Source organism: Oncorhynchus mykiss, chromosome 23 (assembly GCF_057628025.1).
Source record: "Oncorhynchus mykiss isolate SJ-2025 chromosome 23, ASM5762802v1, whole genome shotgun sequence".
Classification (NCBI taxonomy): Eukaryota; Metazoa; Chordata; class Actinopteri; order Salmoniformes; family Salmonidae; genus Oncorhynchus; species Oncorhynchus mykiss.
In genome coordinates, this window is record NC_143044.1 from 34842336 (window position 1) to 34857864 (window position 15529).

Sequence of the window (15529 nt, forward strand, 5' to 3'; positions counted from 1 at the left end):
TCAGTTCTATTTCTGTATCATCAGACCAGAGGACATTTCTCCAAAAAGTACACTCTTTGTCCACATGTGCAGTTGCAAACTGTAGTCTGGCATTTTTATGGCGGGTCTGGAGCAGTGGCTTCTTCCTTGCTGAGCGGCCTTTCAGGTTATGTTAATATAGGACTTGTTTTACTGTGGATATAGATACTTTGTACATGTTTCCTCCAGCATATTCACAAGCTCCTTTGCAGTTGTTCTGGGATTGATTTTCACTTTTCGCACCAAAGTACGTTCATCTCTAGGAAACAGAACACGTCTCCTTCCTGAGCGGTATGACGGCTGCGTGGTCCCATGGTGTTTATACTTGCATACTATTGTTTGTAGAGATGAACGTGGTACCTTCAGGCATTTGGAAATAGCTTTTTCTGAGGTCTTTATTTTTATTTTCCCATGATGTCAAGCAAAGAGGCACCGAGTTTGAAGGTAGGCCTTGAAATACATCCACAGGTACACCTCCAATTGACTCAAATGATGTCAATTAGCCTATCAGAAGCTTCTAAAGCCATGACATCATTTTCTGGAATTTTCCAAGCTGTTTAAAGTCGCAGTCAACTTAGTGTATGTAAACTTCTGACCCACTGGAATTTTGATACAGTGAATTATAAGTGAAATAATCTGTCTGTAAACAATTGTTGGAAAAATGACTTTTGTCATGCACAAAGTAGATGTCCTAACCAACTTTTTTTTAAACCTTTATTTAACTAGGCAAGTCAGCTAAAAACAAATTCTTATTTTCAATGAGGCCTAGGAACAGTGGGTTAACTGCCTGTTCAGGGGCAGAACAACAGATTTTTACCTTGTCAGCTCGGGGATTTGAACTTGCAACCTTTTGGTTACTAGTCCAACACTCTAACCACCAGGCTACCCTGCCGCCCCTGACTTGCCAAAACTATAGTTTGTTAATTAACATTTGTGGAGTGGTTGAAAAACAAGTTTTAATGACTCCAACCTAAGTGTATGTAAACTTCCAATTTCAACTGTATATCCACAGACAGATAATATATACATAAAATTGAATTTCATTGGTCACGTATACATTTTTGCAGATGTTATTGCAGGTGCAGCAAAATGTTTATGTTTCTAGCTCCAACAGTGCAGTAATATAGGATGAGCCATGACTAGAATATAGCATATACATATATTGTGGATAAAACAGAATATAAACACTCTGTACATAGGGCAGCAGTCTCTAAGGCACAGGGTAGCGTACCGGGTGGTCACAGTGACTAAAGTTCAGGGCAGGGTACTGGGTGGTGGCTGGTTCATGGTGACTATTTTACAGTCTGATGGCCTTGAGATAGAAGCTGTTTCTCAGTCTCTCGGTCCCAGCTTTGATGCACCTGTACTGTCTACGCCTTCTAGATGATAGCGGGGTGAACAGGCTCTGGCTTAGGTGGCTGATGATCTTCTTATAGAGGGCTCTACATATTCCCAGAGATTGCCTACTACACAATCTTCTCCACAGTAGTATTAAACAATCCATCATTCCCTTAACTCTGGCTGTGTGTGTTCCAAATAGCACCATATTCCCTATATAGTGTACTACAAATGTAGTGCACTATATAGGGGATAGGGTGCCATTTGGGACACATAGGCTGTGTTCCGTAATCAGACACAGCCCTCTAGTGTCTTCTGCCTGTCTCTCCTGACTCCTCTGGCCATGTCAGCTTCTCCTAGTGTTGCTTCAATCTCACAGTCACTCTGAGCTGAGCAGTCAAGTAGATGCTGACATGATTGCCTTTAAGCAGCGCCTCTTGTCCCCATCCCTCTTCCATCCTTCTCTGTCTTCCCCTCTCTTCTCCTCCCCTCTCTTCTCCTCCCCGCTCTTCTCCTTCCCTCCCCTCCTGTCCCCCTACCCTCCTCCACCCCTACTCCTCTCCTGCCCTCTCCTCCTCCCCCTCCCCTACTCTCATCATCAGTGACACACAGCTGCAGCCAGACAGGCCAGGCACCTCTTGTGACAGTAAGAGCACAATGATGGATTGCCCTGCCAAAACTGCTGATCAAAGGGGGTCAAAAGTCAAATCTGGGTCTGCACTATCTGAGCATGTGCAAGAGAGATAGGTTGCACTGGGCATGTGAAATAATTAGATAGGCAGTGGAGCTCTTGTTACAAAAAACTCAGTGAAATCTGAATTTGTATGAATTTTTGTTTTTGAATGTTGCAATTTGTGTTTATTTAATCTTTATTTTGTATATTTTTTTAGTTCATTTGATCAAAGACACATTTTTAATAAGTATTTTTTAGACTGTGAACATGAACAGCTGAGCTGGAGTACTTGATCTTTGGGGTTCATCACTATAATAGTGATTGGATGTGCTATCAGATGTGTTATGGAGTGCAGTTTTATTAGTGCTTGTCTGATTGAGGAACATGGCTTATGTTTACAGACAACTGGCACAGACAGTCATAGGAGGAAGATACCAAAATGTGCACCTCACCCTCTCTCCCCTCTTTCCCTCATACATACCCCCCCCCCCCCCCCCAACCCCCACCACCACCACACACACACACACATACAGTATATAAACATAAAATGTAATATACGCCCTGATCTGGCTGAATAGGCACTCTGCTGAAAAGACATGTGTCACAGTAGCATTGACCCAGTGGTAGTGATGTACTGTAGGTAGAGATGACAGCATCCCAGCCACTGAAGATAACTCTGGGACATGCCAAGTTTGGTATGTGTCACGTCCTATCGTTGTCACAGCCACACATCTCAACAAGATGCAGAGGTATTCCTGTACGGAAACAGCATCATTAAAACGGTCATGTTTTTACCTTGAGACATTTGTTGTTGTTGAGAGATTACATGGTTAAAGGATTTATTTCAGTGATAATACCCGAGAAGCCAGTGTTTGGAGGAAGTCGAAGTCGAGGGCTGGCAAACCGTGCAAATATATCTTCCGAACACCGGCTTCCAGGACATTATCACTTTTACACAACGGGTTGCCAACATGTTCAAATAATGATTGACATATTTTCATCAAAATGTTATTTTGATGAATATATTCATACCATTTCATCCTTGCACAAGATATAGTATATAGACACAAATCTAGGGTTTCTACCCAAGCCATCTAGATGGTTTAAGGATTTATACGTGGTTTAAGGATTTATATATATATATATATATATATATATATATATATATTTATGCTGGATGCCTTCCTAATTTTGGGTTAAAACATTTGACAAATGTACTAATATTGGATAGACTATTAGCATACATTTTTCTGAGGGGATATGTTCTTTGGAGAAAAGTAGTAATATTCTAGCTGTGCCACTTGAGATGCTGGTTCGAGTCCAGGCTCTATTGCAGCCGGCTGCGACCGAGAGACCAACGGAGCGGCGCACAATTGGCCCAGCGTCATCTGGGTTAAGTGAGGGTTTGGCCAGCAGGGATGTCCTTGTCCCATCGCGCTCTAGCACCTCCTGTGGCGGGCCGGGCACAGTGCACATTGACACGGTTTCCAGGTGTACGGTGTTTCCTCCGACACATTGGTGTGGCTGGCTTCCGGGTTAAGTGGGCATTGTTTCAAGAAGCAGTGCGGCTTGGTTGGGTTGTGTTTCGGGGGATGCACGGCTCTCGATCTTCACCTCTCCCAAGTCAATACGGGAGTTGCAATGATGAGACAAGACTGTAACTACCAATTGGATACCTCGAAATAGGGGAGAAAAAATGGGTAAAATAATATAAAAATATATATATATATTATGTCCACCCACACTGTCTCAGGGATACACTATGTGCCTTGTATCTCACAAAGACTATGAAAATTACATCTTTATGGAAGAACTGACCCAGTCATCATCCCCCAGGTCGTAGGCCTACTCCATCAATAAGAGTCAGACATACAGTAGTGCACTACATAGGGAATAGGTTACCATTTGGTACGAATCTGGTTTCAAGCCTGGTTTCAGATTAGCAACATTTCTCACTGTGAGAGAAGATGGTATAATTAGCTTGTCAGTCTACTTTAGGCTGAGCAAGCGCCTGGCTAGCGCTCTGCGGGAAGAAGGATGGACTGCATGCCAAAGGACCTGACAGCCAGTCGATAATGTGGCAATTAATGTCATAAATAATTCTAAAGTCAATTATTAAAAAATGGACCCTGCGCTCTCAAAAAAGCACTGTATTTGCTATCCTTTCCCTTCTAGCAGACGGGGTCGATTTTTTTCCCCTTCTACATATGGGACTAATAAAGCCATATGGCAGGGTTCACCAACTAGAAAAAAATTAATAAACGCACACCTATTTAGGCGAGGTGCTGGCTAGCGGAGTAGAAAACTTTAAAATAAAGGAGAGCCACACACTCTAGGAGCTCAGATGCAAAGAATGTAATTTACCCATTAGGGTAAAAAAAAAATAAGACTAAAAACACCAGGAAATCAGCTCCAAATGATTTTGATGTTGGAAATCTGTTCCAAGTATTCCCACGCATAATACAGACACGTGATCGTATACAAATGTAAGCAATGTTCGAAATTATTATGTTTTAGTCAAATATCATATCTGCTCTTGCGGTCAACTTGCAGTCTACAGATTATTTGTAATTATGTTCCAGCCCCCTGACCTGCCACTCAAGAAAAAATTGGCCAGCGGGGGATTCTAGTTGAGGATCCCTGCCATATGGTGAAACCAAAATAATTTCGGATAGGATTTATACAGTACATGTTTTTATGTGTATTTGTACAGTCAACACAAACATACATTTAATTTGAGAATGCCTAATATACTGTGTGTGCGTGTGCGTGTGTGTGTGGACGTGTGTGTGTGTGGACGTGTTCCCACAAGAATAGTAAATGAACAAACATTTGACCCGCTGGGGACATTTTGTTAGTCGCCACAAGGTCAAATGCTGTTTCTAGGGGGTTTAGGGTTAAAGTTAGAATTAGGGTTAGTTCTAGGGTTAGGTTTAGGGTTAAGGTTAGATCTTTGGGATAAGGTTAGGGGTTAGGGAAAATATAATTTTGAATGGGACTGAATTGTGTGTCCCCACAAGGTTAGTTATACAAGAGTGTGTGTGTGTGTGTGTGTGTGTGTGTGTGTGTGGTGTGTGTGTGTGTGTGTGTGTGTGTGTGTGTGTGTGTGTGTGTGTGTGTGTGTGTGTGTGTGTGTGTGTGTGTGTGTGTGTGTGTGTTGGTGGTATCATTATTTCTTTGTCATATTTTCTAATACATTTCTGTTGAAAATGGAAAATGTCAAAACATAATTGTTAATACGGGTATCAAACAACCGTTTTCATCCAAATTAAAGTGCCTCATCTCCTCTCATGTCCGGTCATAACAGAATGGTTTCTCAAGTTCATAAATAATGTGAGTCAATCATTTAATGGAAATAGAAGTTAAATATATCAGATGTATCTCTAAATCCTTCCGGAAGGCCTTGAGATGGAGGGTCAAGCTGGGTGGTAATATATAGAGTAGACTGTGATGTCTGAAGGTCGTGTCAGTTCTCTTCTACATAATGCATGGATCGTGTAACTCAGACTGACTCCAATCTCCTGAACCTGAACCTTGGAATGAGCATTTTACTAAGTAAATCAGCCAACATGGTGGCATTTCTATTAACCCACCAATGTGCTACTGACACAGGCATGAATCATGAATCATATCATATCTTACAAATTATAAATCATGTTTACTACTACATAGGGTGAGGGGTAAATGTTATTAGATACATACCGCCATCTGTTTTGCAGTTATGGCTAATTTATTTTTAGCGCAGTAGTAAGTAATAAAATGGAGTGTTGTCTTTTAGAGGGTTGGGAGTAATAACAACTGGGAAGGAGGGTAAATGGAGGGCACTGGTGTAATCAATCTAGCATATAGTCAGTCAGAATATAACTAATGTACTTGTACTGAATAGTGTCTTTGGCACATTGAATTTTACTGTGAATTTGACCAGATTATACCAAATAACCTCAACATTGACTGTACAGTAATGTTCACTATCAAGAGGTCCAAATGCAACATGATAAGTCATTACTTCAGGAGATGTACAATAGCCTATATATGTAAAACCAATATACTTCCCACATTGTCTTCTCAAGGTACACTGTAAAAAAAAAAAAAAATCCTGTTGTTTTACGGTAACTTACTGGCAGCCAGTTACCTGTAAATTACTATAAAAGAAAGTACAGTATATAACTGTATTTTCCCCCCAAAACTGTAGTTTAACAGTACATTACTGTAAAGTGCTTCCTTTTCAGTAATGTACTGTTAAACCTAAATGTAACCCGATGAGGTTGATATTTTGTCTGTGAATCAGTGTAGTCTTCTCTAGTATTGGATATGTTCAATAATAATTCATGTGTAATACGTTGCATTATATCCCACTATACTGTAAATACGTACTGTACGCCCTATAGGGTTTATATGTTATATTTGAAGCGGTTTACACACCCCCAGGACACTGGTTCAAGCATTGAGGTAGCAAAGAGAGCTTCGATTTATGCATGCAAGCACTGAAACAAAGGAGTGGAACATTTTGACCTTTACAGAAAACACAAAGGGTTCAGGGCCAACGGTGCCTCAGAGGAAAACTGCACCCTTGTGAACCAGCAGGGGGGACTTCGCATACGACAGGGATCAAATGTTTATCTGCTACTGTTTGTACCGCTGAATTGTACCAGTTGAAAAAGGGAAGAACTGAATCTCCTTGTCTGTCTTTGCTACGCCGTTCTTTTTTTCCTTCCATTGAAGCTTCACCTTCATTATTTAGATTTTTTTCCTTCCATTGAATGCTTTCTTTTGTTTATATAATATAAGAGTCAAAAATAGGAGAAAAGGACGTGATAGTGGAAGTAATAAAAATGAAAACATAATTTTACTTGACTAATTTTAAATCAAGTTGGGTTTATTGAAATGTTTTAGAATGGTTGCAAGGTCCACTAGTGTACAGGTCCAGTGTTGTTCAACCCCTCTGCTTGCGTGCAGCCAGGATCCTTCTGTTCTCATTCCTTTCTGTATCAGAGAGGAACCTAATGCAAAATGAATGTGGCCCATGGCATAAAATATGGTAGAAGAGCTTGGCACAGAAGATCTCTGATCAAAAAGCCTTGGAACATCTGTGTAAACACATGGCTTTTTTTCAACGATGTAGACAATGTTCCCATAGCCTTAAGATACATGTCTGGGGCAATATACATTGCCCTGAGGCTGTACTCTACTGTACCAGGCTGGCACTCAACATCTGTAAAACACCCAGATCTACTTGCAATATCCACATGCAATATCCAAGCATTATCGTAGGGTGTAGTGGAATATCGAAGCATTACAGCAGGGTACAGTAGAATTAAGACTTGGGTTTTAATTTGGGGTCTTTGTTCATACAAATATTTTCTTAAACATTCAGCTTATTAGTTTAGTGAACGAAAAACAGTGTCGACTTTGTACAGTAAAAAAAGATCTAACATGTCCCCAAACTATTTCAATATTAGGATTTTCTTCCTAATATTTTAGGTGGTGTAGTTCTCCACTAATGCATATAATTAATTGTCAATATAAAGATAAGCAGACCTTTGATCTATTGAATAACAATAGTTTCAGACATTCAGAAGAAATAACATGGTCTGAAAAGACACGGGTGGTTTTATAAAGGTCATATCTGTGGGCTTACGTGCGTTTGTAATCCAAACAAAAAGGAACAAGAAATACCAGTGAACGATAACAACCTCATAGAAACCTGCTCCTCCTTCCTTTGTTGTTGTTCTTCTTCTGTATTTCTGTTAATAATAGCCCAAGGTAAAGATTTATCTGCTGTTGACAATTTACTTCAGCTTCAAATAAAGCAGCCAAGGTCACTTTTTCCTTCCCCTTTTTTTCTCCTTCTGTGGGCTGCCGGTCCCCACAGGATTAAATTGTCATGTCCTTCTAATAGACAGCACAGGGAATCATTAGTCCTGCTCAGCTGTCTGACTGATAGGCTTTTCAGGCCTATCATCAGAGTGTCTGGCTGTGTCCAAAATAGCACCCTATTCCCTACACTGTGCACTACTGTTGACCGGGGCCCATAGGGAAACACATAGGGCTCGTCAAATGCAGTGCCCCATGTAGGGAATAAGATGCAATTTGGGACGCAGTCACAGCCATGGGCCTCCCCTCCCTCCCTCCCTCAGCCAGCCAGCCATTATTGACACTGTGTCAGGGCTGAGAGGAGGATGGCTTAATCAGGCAGGACACTCAACATTGATTTGACAAGCCTGGCGTAATGACCTCCTTGTTTTGGTAAAGGATCACTGTTTATCCAGGATGGCATTGATGCACTAAGAGCCACCGCCTAGCTAGCTAGCTCGCCTACTGCATTGTCATGGAAACTATTATCACTAGAGGCTGCATGGCTAGCTCTGCTCTGGTGTGTGTATGTGTGTGTGCTCTGATGCTGCTCTGGCAGTGATCTCTGTAACCAACAATCCTGTATTTCAGTAGTGCAGTAGTGCATAGGGATTAGGGTACCATTTGGGGATGCACACCGAGTGTGCTTCAGTAGCCGCGACAGCCATGGTGGATCAGTGCAATCAACAGCCCCTCCGCTTCCCTCGAGCCTCTGAGGTGTCAGACAGTAAATATTATTGGCATGCTGACAGTCCCCCGCCGAGCCAGGGTGTGTAAAAACGTTAATAAGCAACATGATGGGCCCACTTCATCCCAAGGTGAGAACGTGGAGACTGTCTTATCAACTATTATCCACAGGCTGCACTGAGACAACCAAGCCTCCCCTGTCAGATGATTTGTCTAGCAATCGCAAAGGGGGAAATTCAGACACAGAGTTACACGCTTGTAAATGGAAAAGTATTTCCTTTTTATTCTTTTCTCTCTGTGCATATTTTGACCTTGAACTTAAGCATGAGGAAACGCATGTGACAGTCAGTTTATCCTTTGGGGTGGAGATGAAAGAAGTAAAGGTGTGGCTACAGATACACCGTATTCTGACCTGGACTTAATTCCCTCATTCCACCACCTTTATGCGTGAGGAAACCATGAATAAGGTCCAGCACCTATCGGTTCAAAGTGGAAAAACATCTACACTTAATAACAGCGTTCTCCTTGCACTGTAATGTATAAATTGATAAGCGCTAGGTAAATGAGTAATCCGTTTGGAGAAGGGGATTGTAATTACAAATAGAAATGTTTTAGATTATTTTTTCTTATGATCACTGGAGACATGTGAAACCAGTCATATGGAAGCAAACTGAAAATCATATCAACATGGAATGTATTGCAGACCCTTTTTCACAGCGAAGTAGGCTATAACTAGCTGTGCCGTTCTTCATAATTGTTATTGTTTGTCTTCATAATTTGCAGAGATGAAATTTGGAAATCCAATCTATTGGCTTCTGATGTGATCTTCCTGTTCGGGTTGGTGCCCCCCTTGGGTTCGTGCCGTGGGGGAGATCTTCTTGGGCTATACTCAGCCTTGTCTCAAGGTAGTAGGTTGGTGGTTGAAGATATCCCTCTAGTGGTGTGGGGGTTGTGCTTTGGAAAAGTGGGTGGGGTTAAATCCTGCCCGTTTGACCCTGTCCGGGGGTATCGTCGGACAGGGCCACAGTGTCTCCCGACCCCTCCTGTCTCAGCCTCCAGTATTTATGCTGCAATAGTTTGTGTCGGGGGGCTAGGGTCAGTCTGTTATATCTGGAGTATTTCTCCGGTCTTATCCGGTGTCCTGTGTGAATTTAAGTATGCTCCCTTTTATTCTCCCTCTCTTGTTCTGTTTCTCTTTCTCTTCTCTCGGAGGACCTGAGCCCAAAGGACCATGCCTCAGGACTACCTGGCCTGATGATTCCTTGCTGTCCCCAGTCCACCTGGACATGCTGCTGCTCCAGTTTCAACTGTTCTGCCTGCGGCTATGGAACCCTGACCTGTTCACTGGACATGCTACCTTGTCCCAAACATGCTCTCTCTCTACCGCACCTGCTGTCTCTAACTCTTTCATTGATCCCTAATATTCTGAACCTCTTCTCTTGATATTCTAGTGAGTCTGTCAACAAAATTTGAATTAAAGGTACACCGTATTTAAAAAGCATGTTACACACCTGCACAAGGTAAATCTGAATACCTGGACACACCTAGACAAAAGGAACACTTATGTGAGAATGCGATTCCTTGACTACAGCTCAGCGTTCAACACAAGTGCCCTCAAAGCTCATCACCAAGCTAAGGACCCTGGGACTAAACACCTCCCTCTGCAACTGGATCCTAGACTTCCTGACAGGCCGCCCCAAGGTGTAAAGGGTAAGAAACAACACATCCTCAACACGGGGGCCCCTCTGGGGTGCGTGCTCAGTCCCCTCCTGTACTCCCTGTTCACTCATGACTGCATGCGGAGGCACGGCTCCAACACCATCATTAAGTTTGCCGACCACAACAGTGGTAAGCCTGATCACAGACAATGACGAGACAGCCTAAAGGGAGGAGGTCAGAGACCTGGCCGTTTGGTGACAGGACAACAAACGTTCCTTCAACATGATCAAGACAAAGGAGAAGCTTGTGGACTACAGTAAAAGAAGGACAGAGCACACCCCCATTATCAACAACAGGGCTGTAGTCGAGCAGGTTGAGCGCTTCAAGTTCCTGGTGTCCACATCACCAACAAACTAACATGGTCCAAGCACACCAAGACAGTCGTGAAGAGGGCATGACAAAACCTATTCCCCCTCAGGAGACTGAAAATATTTGGCATAAAGGTTCTACAGCTGCACCATCGAGAGCATCCTGACTGGTTACATCACTGCCTGGTATGGCAACTGCTCGGTCTCCGACCACAAGGCACTACAGAGGGTAGTCCGTACGGCCCAGTACTTCACTGGGGCCAATCTTCCATCCAGGACCTCTACACCAGGCAGTGTCAGAGGAAGGCCCTAAAAATTGTCAAAAACTCCAGCCACCCTAGATATAGACTGTTCTCTCTGCTACCACAAGCGGTAGCGGAGCGCCAAGTCTAGGTCCAAGAGTCTTCTAAACAGCTTCTACCTCCAAGCCACAAGACTCCTGAACATCTAATCAAATGGCTACCCAGACTATTTGCATTGTCCCCCCATTTTACTCTGCTGCTACTCTGTTTATTATCTATGCCTAGTCACTTTAATAACTCTACTATACTGACATGTACATATTACCTCAATTACCTCGACTAAACGGTGCCCCCGCACATTGACTCTGTACCGGTACCCCCTGGCATAGCCTCGCTATTGTTGTTTTACTTCTGCTATTTAATATTTGTCACTTTTATTTATAATTTTAGGGGGTATTTTTTGCTTAAAACTGCATTGTTGGTTAAGGGCTTGTGAGTAAGTATTTCACTGTAAGGTCTACTACACCTGTTGTATTCAACACACATTTCATTTGATTTTGAATACCAACTACTGAGAAGTGCATTGGAAAGTGTGAGTAGGAAAAACATACATTACCTATGCCCCAAAATGCCTTGTGTATACTAGAATATATAGCCTAGAAACTACAGTATACTGGACTGTATTCCTCTTAAAATGGAGTTGATATTGCATATGTACAATATAATTAGTAATTCAATTATTAGGGATCCCCCCACCTAAAAACAAATACAAGATCACAAATAACAATATGACATAGAACACAATACATCAGTTTTTTTAATTTGTGAAAATACAAAATGAAATCATGTACAACTTATTTACAATCCTTAAAAAGACAATATACTGTATTTAGCATTGGATATTGTATGTACAGACATAGGACCTTAATTTGATAGTAGTGTATTTGAGGTTCAAAAAGGCTTCTGAAGTTTGTAGTTTCTACTTTGAAATTTCAGACTTGATTTTCCCTAAAGGAACATTTTCATAATGTCCATGAATTCTAATACACATCATTCACATTTCCTTTTGCTGCAGGATTATTTCCTTGCTGTAGCAAACTGGCTCAAATTAAGATTCTACATCTGTACGACATAGTCAGAAATATAAACATAGCACTTGTCATTGTATCCACAAATCAAAGTGTTAAAATATACAAACAAAACCAACTAAACTGCAATGCCAATCTCCTCTTCACCCAACATCTAGAAACGCAATAGGAATAATTCACTAAAGCTTTGTATTGACTTCTTGAAAGGACCAAGAAGTAAACATAGAACATTTTATTTCGCAGTTACTAAGTAAATTCCTAATTTCAATGTTAGTTTAAGACTTTAACTCTCATCATTCGTTACAATGCTAATTATCTTCAGGGAATCTGTACATTCCCAATAACCTTTTACAATTAAATATCACATTTTCCCAAGAATTTACATGATTTGAAATGTAATTTATACGGTTTGAAATGCCTCTATGACTAGATATGACACGCTCTTCTTTAGCAATAGCAATATACATGCCCTGCTTCTATATAATCCCTATCTTAATAAACCACTTTCTCTACAGTGGGTCTTTAGCCAGAGTCCTTTGACCTAAACACTGCCCGGCACAATGCTGGCACAGAGGCACGGAAATCTTGGGTATTCCCCAAGTCAGCAAAATACCACATCATTTCTTTCTTCAGATTACTGAATTTTTCTGTCTCTTTAAAGTCATGTACTGCTTTGTATTGTATGCAGACAGAAAATAGATTAACACATATGGTTATGGTTTATAGACATGACAAATTGGTGTAGAGTTTGAGTGTCAGTTGTGTTACACCAAAACATGAGAAACTGGCATTAAAAAGCTTTGTACTGTAGTTAGCTAAATGCTCCCATTATGATTCAGCTGTTTTGGGGTATATCTACAGAAAATCCTTGACCTTCTTCTACCGTCTGAGTATAGCACTGGGACTGGTCATGGAGAACTTTCAAGCTACTCTAGTGCCTCCATGCCAAGCAGAGCTTACAGCCAAAGGAGGATCTGTCTACAGGTATAGCACTGGTCCAGGAGGTTAATGCACATTCCTCTACTAACAGAGAGTTGCGGAGAGAGCTGTAAGATTGGTGAGTGGGTTCAGGGGTCAGGGGTTGTTGTAGGTGCGCGATGGTACCAGAGCTACAGATATATACACCCACTTCATACGATATGTGGCTTTCTCATTCTTTCACCTAATTCCTGGTGATATTAACATAACTTATTTAACCCTCCCTGTGCTTCCAGGTACGTCTATTAAGGTAATTAAGGTATAGGTAGGGTTATACAGGTAGGGTTATACAGTATAACCCTCCCTTTGCTTCCAGGTACGTCTATTAAGGTAATTAAGGTATAGGTAGGGTTATACAGTATAACCCTCCCTGTGCTTCCAGATAAGTCTATTAAGGTATAGGTAGGATTATACAGGTAGGGTAATACAGTATAACATAATCCAATAGGTAGGCCTATTAGTTAAGGTAATTAAGGTCCGTTCATCTTATTAGCTGCTCGGTTAGCTTACTGAACATCCTCCAAAACAGCATCATCATACTTGGGTTATAGCATTATGCCGCTATAATGACAGGTCAAATGTATTGGGAATATGGTTTATTTTGTATTTCCAGTGTCATTCCACCCACATCTCATATTCCAGTATATTTGTTGGACATTGATATCAAAGCTAAAAAGGCAGGAAGTATCCTGTAGATCAGAAGACGCAAAAACAAACTGGCCAATCGAAATAAGGCTTGGGCCAATACAATAAAATGTACTATTTTGACATGAATGTTGACAATCAATCACAAATATAGTCATGGGAATTTACTCGTATTAAATGACGATCCACAAAGTGATAATATGGTGAAATCAAAATCGATAACAATATAATTCTGGTGGGACTGCATTTCACAAAAAATACCATATACCCTTTTGCAAACTTTGTTATGTATTGTATCTTACCAGGCATGTCAAAAACACATGGACCCAAAGCGTACGACTTTCCAATACTGGATACATGTCAGTCTTGAAACACCATTCTACAAATGAAAGTAAAAAAATGAAAATGCTTTCAATGGCAAATAATTTGTCCAGTTTCATAACAATCTAATATAAAGTTTCATCATATGTAATCTTGTGTTGCGTTGCTATCTATTCTGACTGAAGCGACCCTCATTCTCCAAAATGTGTAATTGATGGAGTCTGGTCACTAAGGAGGAACTGGCTGTGCAAACTACATGGCTGAGTGTTAACGTTAGTGACTGTCTGACTACATTTGATTGATATATGATTGTATTTATGTATATTACGTTGCTTCATTTATATATAAATATATATATATTATGTTACTGTATGTACTGTACATATGAACTGGAAAAAGGTTGTCCTTTTCCAAGAGGTTAGTTTGTACTGATGTGATCAGTAACTGGTGACTGATGAAGAAGGAATCTGAGGGAGAATACTGAATGATGTTTTCCCATGCAAACACCCCATTCGTCCCAACTACTCCTTTGTTCTCTGGAGTTCTATGTTAAAAGAATGCTTCGGGATTTTGGCAATGAGGCCCTAAATCTACTTCCTCAGAGTGGATACCATTTTTATGTCTCTGCATGCAGTTTGAAGGAAGTTGCTAACTTGCGTTAGCGCAATGACTGAAAGTTTATGGGTATCTGCTAGCATGCTAGCACGCTAGCAGATAGCGCAATGTCTGGGAGTCTATGTGTAACGCTAGTTAGCATTGGCTCGTGAAACTAACTCAAACTTCCTTCATACTGGACACAGAGACATACAAATTGTATCCACTAGTTCATCTGAATCTGGGGGAAATATATACAATCCCAAAGTATCCCATTAAAGCTAGAATCTTTACTTGAAACAATAAAGCAGTCAACCTTTTTTGGGGGGGTAAAAAAAGGGATAGGTCTGGTGCAATGTAACCACTCTCTAATTCAGAGAGAGAGCTATGGATGCAAGGACTGACCAGCCAAAATATCAACATTACAGTTTTAACCATGTTTTGAGGCTATACAGTATTTGTTTACATTTACAAACATTGGAGTAAAACAAACTTATATTTTGGGTTCTGATGGGGTACGACAGTTGAACTAAGCTCATGAGGCAAGTTTAAGTTATATTCTTCAAGATTCAATGGGTATATATCATTAAAGCAACTAAAGATTCAAGCTTTAAGGTGTTCTTCAGGTTCCAGCTCCACGGGTTCTTGGTGTACTTCCATGTGTTCTCTAGGTGGGTTCTAGATGTTCTTGGGTTCGAGTTCCAAGTTCTTTTCCCAGGTGTTCTACAGGTGGGTTCAACTGTGGGTGTCAACATGGGGTTCTGTAGTTCAGCATTCGTCCTCCACCTCTCTGATGGATGGAATATGGTTGTTGGTGGATTTGTAAGGGTTCTGGTTGACCTGGTGGTTGGCTGTGTGACTACGGTGACTACTATTCATTGGCTTGATGTGAATGTTCCTGTGGTAGGCCGCGTTCTCAGGCTCATCTGTAAACCATGTCTTTTCTGAGAAGCAACAGAGAAATTAAACAGTTAATGGTTTGTGGATGTTACTGGTTCCGTCTTAAATGTCACCCTATTCCCTATACAGTGCACCTTCTTTTGACCAGAACCCATAAGGAAATGG

The 15529-nt window shown here is 41.1% G+C and overlaps 1 protein-coding gene across 8 annotated transcripts in view; it reads right to left on the reverse strand.

Moving 5' to 3' along the window:
• Positions 1 to 11637: 11637 nt before the first annotated feature.
• The window catches only part of LOC100301649 (calcium-activated potassium channel subunit alpha-1a), a 208215-nt gene continuing 204323 nt past the window's right edge, over positions 11638 to 15529 (reverse strand). For 6 of the 8 annotated variants that reach the window (XM_090217363.1, XM_021581139.3, XM_090217362.1 and 3 more), the window contains one exon: positions 11638 to 15408. In XM_090217363.1, the coding sequence (XP_090073489.1) occupies positions 15387 to 15408 (22 nt within the window). In that variant the 3' untranslated portion in view covers positions 11638 to 15386. The remainder of the gene's footprint in view (positions 15409 to 15529) is intronic. The other 2 variants (XM_021581136.3, XM_090217368.1) reach the window with 1 other exon arrangement.